Source organism: Triticum dicoccoides, chromosome 1B (genome assembly GCF_002162155.2).
Source record: "Triticum dicoccoides isolate Atlit2015 ecotype Zavitan chromosome 1B, WEW_v2.0, whole genome shotgun sequence".
NCBI lineage: Eukaryota > Viridiplantae > Streptophyta > Magnoliopsida > Poales > Poaceae > Triticum > Triticum dicoccoides.
Window position 1 is genome coordinate 681,695,748 of NC_041381.1, and position 8,145 is coordinate 681,703,892.

Genomic DNA, 8,145 nt, shown 5'->3' on the forward strand with positions numbered 1-8,145 from the left:
CGAGGTTGAAAAACCTTGCTATTGCGTCCATACATTGGGAACTTGCAGTTGCACCTCGAGGGTCGGAAACTTGCAGTTGCGCCTCGAGGGTCGAAAACTTGCAGTTGCGCCTCGAGTCTGAAATGTTGTAGTTGCGTTCGACATTGGAAAACTTGCAGTTGCTCCTCGAGGTTGAAAACTTGCAGTTGCGCCTCAAGTTTGAAAACTTGCAGTTGCGTCTCAAGGATGCAAAAACCTTGCAGTTGCGTCCGGCCGTTGGGAAACTGCAATTGCGCCACGAGGTTGAAGACCTTGCAGTTGCGTCCCGACATTGGAAACTTGCAATTGCGCCTATAACTTGCGGTTGCAACAACACCCTAGAAGGCTTGCGGTTGCAAGAAAATTCTATACAAGACTTGTGGTTGCAACAACACCTGAGAAATACTTGTTGTTGCGAAAAACCCATATAAGACTTGTTGTTGCGAGAAAACTATACAAGAGTTGCGTTTGCAAGTAAAAAAACCATAAAGACATTGAACATTAAAGAAAAATAAAAAAATAAAAAAGTGTTAATACTGAACAAAAATAAAATAAAAAAGTGTTAATATGGATAAAAAGAAAATAAAAAGAAGATGGATTTCACACACAGGGGCATCGCATAGCAAAAAAAGAGTTGGAACCCATACATAGTAGCATTTAGAAGATAAATAAAATAGGAACATGGAAGTCTAGATCTCTCATACTACTTAGATGTTGTGTTGATTGCCACATAAAAAAGCACAAAAAAAGTTCCTTCAGGGGGCTGATGATTCCTGAACACTGCGCTGCTGAACTTGCTGTCTTTTGGCATCCTTTCCTTCATTATGCTGGCATTCTCAGGATGTGCACAACACATATTATGTTTACGCCCCCTTCGTTGCTGGGTTTGAAATTGAAAACAACGCCGTCTGCTTCTTGAAGTTTGTTCTGGGTTGCAAAGACACCCCATTGCTTGTTGAAAACCATGCGCCCATCACGATCTTGGTGGTATCCGACATTCATATATTCTCCAGCTTCAAAGCAAATACCGACAACACCTTCTGGTAGCAAGCTCAACTGTTCAGTCACCTTGCTTGGGATTTTCTACATAAAAGAAGATAAACATTAGACAGGAAAAAAAACATATATAGGACAAAAAAATGAATGAACAAAAAAAATCAGGTTGAAAACACATTTACCATCTGCTTGCTTGCAACGTTTGTGATTGTGAGACGGTGCACGAAAGGAGATCCAATGTACCCATAATTGATGGTAAGAACCAAACCCAGCTTTGATCCTTCATCATCACTTAGAACAATACCCTTTGTGTAAACAACTAGTGGAGGAGGTACTTCCTCATGTTCATCATTTAGGAGCTCGTCATCCGACTCAATGTTGGACCCCTCTGCAGCAGCGCCCTGGTCTCCCGCATCCTCATCATCAACAATCATGTGCTCAGCTGGATCTCCATCATTTGCAACACACATGCAACCACCATGGCATACATATGCCTTGGCCATGCGCCGTGATGTGTCAAAAAACGACTAACGCACCACCGCCAAAATGGTAGTCCGAGACAAACTTTACCCAGTCATCACCACCCATCACGGTGGTCTCAGACCCACTTTGCACATCCAATGAATACCTTCGCCCGTGTGCTTTGAAATTGAAGAGCCCTCTAGCTATATGGCTCAGACTGTCCCTTACAGTGCATGGTATGATCTTCAAAAAAAAGACAAAACAATAAATACAAACAGGGTTAAAACAAATTATTAGAAAAAACTGGGGAGTGAAACACAAATAGAGACATTCAAAAGATCATCCCGATGAAAAAGTAAAAAAATTACTGCAAATTCCTTGGTGCCGTTGTTGACAAAAATTCCCCATTTTTCTGCAGTGTTGCTGCCGCAGTATGAGTGGCAAACCGCGCAAACCATCCCGACCATATAAAAAAATTAAGAACAAAAACATCTCATCAAAAAAAACTTTTGAGCATCACAGGAATACAAAAACATTCACACACATAATTAATAAAACAAAAAAAGGTAAAGAAAAAAATGTTTCACACATGATAGCATGATTCTTGGTGACTACACATTCAGACACTGTCTACTCGAACCAAAAAACACATAATCATATTGACCATCTTAAAAAATAAAAACCTCTCTGATTGGACTGAGAAAACGATTCAACTAAAAAAAGAAAAAAAAAATAGTACAGAGCTCCAATAGCCAGCAGATAGAGTGGAAAAAATGGTACAGATACTACAATTAGTTGATACAGAGCGAAATTGAGATCAAACCGCGGGAGTTATTCAAAATTGAAAAATGCCTTCTGAAACTGCATAAATCACAATTAAAAACGCCTCTGATACTGTAAGTAGTCGATACAGACTGAAACTAAAAAATGCCAGAGTTTGTCTCAGATGGAGCACAAAAAATTCAGTAAAAAAACAAACAAAAACATCAATAGTGTGATACTGCTGTAAGATGGTGTCAGTATATGAAACCAAGCAAAGGTAAAAAAAATGGTGTCAGTACAAAAAAATGAAAAATTATTCAACTCATACTTCTAAAAAAAATGTCTTCAAAGTGCCAGAGAGGGTACCCACAGTCAGTTATTGTCAACTTTCAGTTAAACTATCAATAGTTTCAGTTTCCTGTATACTGTCCGCTGGTGAAATTCAGAACATTTAAAATGTGATTTTCAAAATCAAATTCCAAAACAAAAGAAAGAAGTGCTAGATAAACAATTTAATGTGATTTTAACTCAACTTCCAATGAAAATGTGAGTTTCATTGTTTCAATCACACCACAAATTCAGACCTTCAGACCTTACTGCATCATCTAACAGTATACACTCTAGACCAACACTAAGAAATGACCTTCAGACTAAAAAAAATCATCTATCGATATGTATCACAGAACAAAACCTATCTGCTTCTATATATATAGACATTCAGGTCGATCGAAAAATTAGGACACATACGTAGAAATACTCAAAAAATAAAAAGGATAACATACTACCTGAAAAAAAGCAGATCCACGTACAATCATATAGAAAACAGGAAAACCATGTAATCAAACATGAATCTACTTCCCATCTAAGGCACAAAAACCTAGTCAGAAAGCATGTATCAACCCCCTAATCTCATCCGCCCACCCATCTAAAAGGAAAACAAAAACAAAATCTACATGAATACCTAACAACCTCCCCATTCTATTCATTACATCTGCACTAGCCCTAGAACTACAACAAATGTATCAACCCCCTAATCTCATCCGCCCACCTGTCTAAAAAGAAAACAAAAAACAAAATCTACATCAAACCCTAACAACCTCCCCGTTCTATTCATTACATCTGCACTAACCCTAGAACTACAACAAGAAAATAAAAAAAGTGGGGGAAGAAACCATGGGGAGAATGCCTTACTTCAACAAAACGGCGATCTCCTCTCCACTTTCAGCTCTCCCCTTCTGTATCCCAATTCGACGATGAACAGAGCGCTCGGGGGAAGGGACTAGGGAGCCAGAAGACGAACAGAGGACCTGTGGGGAATGGAGTCAAGTCAGAATCAGGACGCTTCGGTCTCTTATATATAAAAAAAAGAGGAGCGGGGGAGTGCAACGGGCGGGGGAGTGGAGAAAAAAAAAGAAGAAACAAGCCCAACACGATACGGGCCGCTATAATGGGACAACCAGTCCAGCCGCAAAAATGCACGAATCGCTACGCGAAAATAATCGACGGTCCACAAAGTGAATGAGACCAAACTTGAAACTCACCTCCTGATTTTAGGGCGTGGACGCAGTTTACTTGATTTCCCTCCTACTCTGAGGCAGAGAGTGAACGATAATCCTACATGTACTAAGGACATATACAATGGTGCTATCTTAGGTGTGCCATGTAGGATAAATGATGAGCTGGAGGAGAAAGTAGTCATAAGAAAAGGCTTATCTTCTCTTATTTAAGAGAAGACAAGAGATGATCTCTTAGCACAATATGTCTCATCATACTTGTAGGAATTCCTAGTTATTGAAGATAGGGCTAAAAGATGATCCATTGTAGACATTTTTTCTTGCCATATCTAAATTACATGCAAGACTTAAGGTAAGGCTACCTTATCAACCATTGTACATTCCCCTACCAAACCTTCCAAACAAATCCTATCACCACCTGAGTTTCGGGGTGGGCCCTAGCCGCTAATCCTGACCCAATTAATCACCTTCATATCAGCTTTTACGTACGCGCTTAGGCTTCGGCCTGGACGTTCACGTCGATCGTGTACCCTGGACCAATGGCCTAGCTGCTAGCCTAAAAGTTACACGCACGTACTATCATGATTGGGTTGGTCGATTTTACCGGGGTCAATATGAAGCGTTAGATAAAAAACAAACGCGGCAAATTGCATTTTCTTTCTCTAACCGTTTTCTTCCTGAAAAACATATCACACCTTCTTCCTCCCGCCGCCTGCTACCACCACCCGTGTCTGGCTGCAGAAAAATGGCATGGTTGGGCGGGCCATGGACCATCCGGCCTTGCCGTAGCTCCACCACTGGGGGAGGATGAGACTACGTGGATTTTCGGGCCATGAAACACAATTCCTATAGTTATTTCCTACAGCCGCCCCCAGCTTTCTGGGCCAAGCTCCGTCACTGTCCCCCCTCCCCCCACCGTCATGCTTGCCGTCGCCCCAGGCCATCCCTGTAAGCCCCGTCGAACTCTAATTCTGGAATTGACAGCAGCTGCACCCCGCACCCCTAAGATAGACACCGGGGCCTAGCTTACCCGACGAACCTGCACCTCCGCACCCCTAAGATAGACACTCAAGCCAAGCTTCCATGGCAAACCTACTCCTCCGCACCCCTAAGATAAACACCAAGACCTAGCTCTGTGCTCCGTCCGCCTCATGTCACCAGAAATCAAGTAAGCTAAATTCCGTTTTCAGGCGACTGGCGTGCAACTAAACTACTTAAATTATTATCACATTAGCTAAATGTCAGTCGATTGAATTTCAAATTTAGGGTCAATCGAAGAAGGAAGAAGAAGAAGAAGAAGAAGAAGGAAGGGGCTCGCTGGAGGGCTACCTCATTATTTATCTTAGGGTTTAGGATGGGAATGGTGATGGGGCTTCGCTAGAGAAAAAAAACCCACACACATCATTCGATTGATGTGAGGCAGTGTATCCAATTCCAACCCCACACACATGATACCCAGACTAGCCGAGCAAATTTATTGGAATACCGCGTTTGGACTGTCGAGTACAACGCGTAATAGAACCTTCGTTTCCGAAATCCTTCATTAACATCTGACACTCCTCAAGGACCGGGGCCGCTAGATCCTTTTTTTTGAACATCAGTACAGACACAAGCGCGCATATACACGCGCATACACTCACCCTTATGAACGCACACACGCACACCCTACCCCTATGAGCACCTCCGAAAGACTGAGCCGGCATATCATCTTGAGATTTACGAAGTCACCGTAGGCGCCTCGTCATCGACGGGAACGTCTCCTCCCACTGATTGTGCATCGCCGGAAATCCTGAAATAAATCCAGAAATAAATGCGAGCACCAGGATTTGAACCCTGGTGGGTTGGGGATACCACAGTCCCTCTAACCATCTAACCACAGGTTGGTTCGCGGGACGCTAGATCCTAATGGCTCTTAATGGCAACTTGCGAGATGCATGTACGTAAAAGACAACGAAATTTCACTGGAGGATGGGTCCACGGACAAGACACGCAGTGCACTTGTCGGTCTAGTTGCGTCGCTTGCTGCCCAGGGACGGTGCACCGATCGTGTGGGCGCGCCGGCATGCATGACCGTCGTACCAGTTTGTAGCCCTGTCGCTGTATCACTCGTACATGCATGCATGGACGATGGTTGGTTGGCTCGTACCGTACGTACGCACGCGCATAGGCTTCTGCCTGGACGTACGCTTCGATCGTGTACCCTGGACCAATGGCCTAGCTGCTAGCCTAAAAGTTACTACACGCACGCACGTACTACAATCACTGTCCCCGCCGCAGTTCCGTTGTGCCGTGCAACCCGAGTTGCCGGGAAGCCGCGCGCCGCCTTCCGGGCAACTTCCTCCCGCTCCCGGCGAGCCACCAACGCGCTTCCCATCTGGGAGTCGATCGAGGGCACGGTGCCGCACCAACGTACTCCACGTACTGACTCGGCGGTGAAACTTCCGGGAAGATCACACTGAACTTCGCGACATGTATCGCCACTGTGAATCTGTGATCGAGGCGAGAGTGAGTCTGAACGGACCGGAAAGCCACGGCGCTGGTTACCGCGGCCGGCCACGTCGTCCGTCAGGCACTCTGGGTAGCCCGCCAGTGGCAATTAAATAAGACCAGAGAGTATGGTCGGGGAGCAGAGCGTACACACGCTGTACGTTGATGTACCGGAGCAGTGTCCGTCGCCCATGGGCCACAAGCGAGCAGAGTGGTACAGTTTTGGTCTTCACTCTCGCTCGATTGATTCCAAGTCTCCAACTTTTCTCCGGTCTTCAGTCAACCCGAAGTCCCGAACCTCGCTTGCAGATCAATGATTCCCGGCCATGAGCAGTGCTTAGTGCTTACTACCACTGATCCGGCACTATAAAAGAGCCCCGCCTCCCGTCGCTGCCAAGCTCATCATCACATCTCGTGACACGCCTGCCGCCGATCGGGTAGCTAAGTGTGTGCTGAAACTGGGCGGAGGGCCGGGCATGGAGGACGCGACGGCGACGACGCTAGCGACGGAGCTCGACGGGCTGCTGGCCATGGCGAGGGAGCTGGAGGCGCGGGTGGGCGCCGACCAGGGCGTGCCGGGTGCCGCGAGGGAGCTCTGCGCCGCGCTGGCCGCGTCCGTCGACCGGGCCGTGCGCCTCGCCGGCCGTAGCGGCAATGCCGGCGGCAGGGCGAGCGTGAACGGCCAGCGCAGGAGCGGCAGGAAGGCGGCGGCGGCGAAGGTGCGGACGCAGGTGCGGGTGGCCTCGATGCAGGACCTGGGTCCGCTCGACGACGGGCTCAGCTGGCGGAAGTACGGCCAGAAGGACATCCTCGGCGCCACGTACCCCAGGTCCTACTTCCGGTGCACGCACCGGCACACGCAGGGCTGCGCCGCCACCAAGCAGGTGCAGCGGGCGACGGCCGACCCGCTGCTCTTCGACGTCGTGTACCACGGCGCGCACACCTGCGCCCAGACCGCCGTCCTGGCCGGCATGGAGCAGCAGCAGCCGCCTGCTGCCTTCGGCCAGGAGCCGCAGAGCCCGCCGGAAGAGGTTCAGTGGCCGGCAGAGCCCGTGACTCCGTTTTCCTTCCCCTCCTGCTGCCACCTTACCGGGAGCTACGGCTACGCGGCGGCGGGCGGCGGCCTCGGAGTTGACATGGAGCTTGAAGATCAACTCGACGAGCTGTTCTTGGACGTGTCAGGGATTTTCTAACCGGATGTTCAGAACCTGTCAAGTCACGTAGTACAAGAATGCGAACTCAGCTACTGTTTATGGAACTTAAAACTCCATTATTACGATGGTGGACCTGTAGAACTGTAGAAGCACTCGGCGCGAGCGCCATTGCATCAGCAGGTAAACACTGCTGCTCCTCCGACCAAAGCAGCCGTCGTGCCTGTCGCCTTAGAGCATCAACAAACCGGTCTGGCCAAATCTAGACCTCTGTACGTCCGCGAAAAAGTTCGTTCATAACTGTGTCTCTCAAACTAAAACCTCAAATTCATACTTGTTTATCCGACGCTAAAACTAAACTTACACGCATAGTTGAACACACACATATGTCATCGGACCACCAAAAATCGACAATGTTCGACTAGCTACAAAAGTACAAATGATACAACGATGGAGGAAGTTTGTCCACGCCCTTACCTTTGCCGTCTTTGTTGCGGAAGTAGCCGTTGAAAACAAGAAATTGATCAAGGCAGATGTACTCAACACTCGAGCTGTTCGAGCACCAAGGTGCGGACCGCCCGGCTTCGCTCCCTTGCATGGGTGCGCATCACTTATTGCGAATATGCGAGGACCATTTCATATGTTTGATAAATGTTTTACTATTGATGGTAAAATGAGATGACACTTCTAAACTGACAATAGTAATGAGGGGGGAGGGGAAGAGAATGAAGATGTGTGTGTGCGCGCGCGCGGGC

At 47.3% G+C, this 8,145-nt stretch overlaps 2 protein-coding genes across 2 annotated transcripts; one reads left to right on the plus strand and one right to left on the minus strand.

Annotated features, from left to right (window-relative positions):
• Positions 1–633: 633 nt before the first annotated feature.
• On the minus strand, positions 634–3,541 carry LOC119349638. Its single transcript, XM_037617715.1, has 3 exons — positions 3,430–3,541; positions 1,197–1,719; positions 634–1,101 (listed from the first exon to the last, which is right to left on the minus strand). Exons 2-3 carry the CDS (start codon positions 1,515–1,517, stop codon positions 841–843), a joined length of 582 nt encoding a protein of 193 aa, XP_037473612.1. The 5' UTR covers positions 1,518–1,719; positions 3,430–3,541; the 3' UTR covers positions 634–840.
• A 3,153-nt stretch (positions 3,542–6,694) lies between these two features.
• Positions 6,695–7,704, plus strand: LOC119349643 (probable WRKY transcription factor 53). Its single transcript, XM_037617719.1, has one exon. The coding sequence runs from the start codon at positions 6,716–6,718 to the stop codon at positions 7,430–7,432; it is 717 nt and encodes a 238-aa protein (XP_037473616.1). The 5' UTR covers positions 6,695–6,715; the 3' UTR covers positions 7,433–7,704.
• The last annotated feature ends 441 nt before the right edge of the window (positions 7,705–8,145 follow it).

Excerpts from the sequence above, each read along its gene's own strand:
- LOC119349638 (XM_037617715.1), bottom strand. The coding sequence starts at position 1,517 with ATGGCCAAGGCATATGTATGCCATGGTGGTTGCATGTGTGTTGCAAAT. Across the intron at positions 1,102-1,196 it reads ACGTTGCAAGCAAGCAGATG|AAAATCCCAAGCAAGGTGAC; the intron begins GTAAATGTGTTT and ends TCTTTTATGTAG.
- LOC119349643 (XM_037617719.1), top strand. The coding sequence starts at position 6,716 with ATGGAGGACGCGACGGCGACGACGCTAGCGACGGAGCTCGACGGGCTG.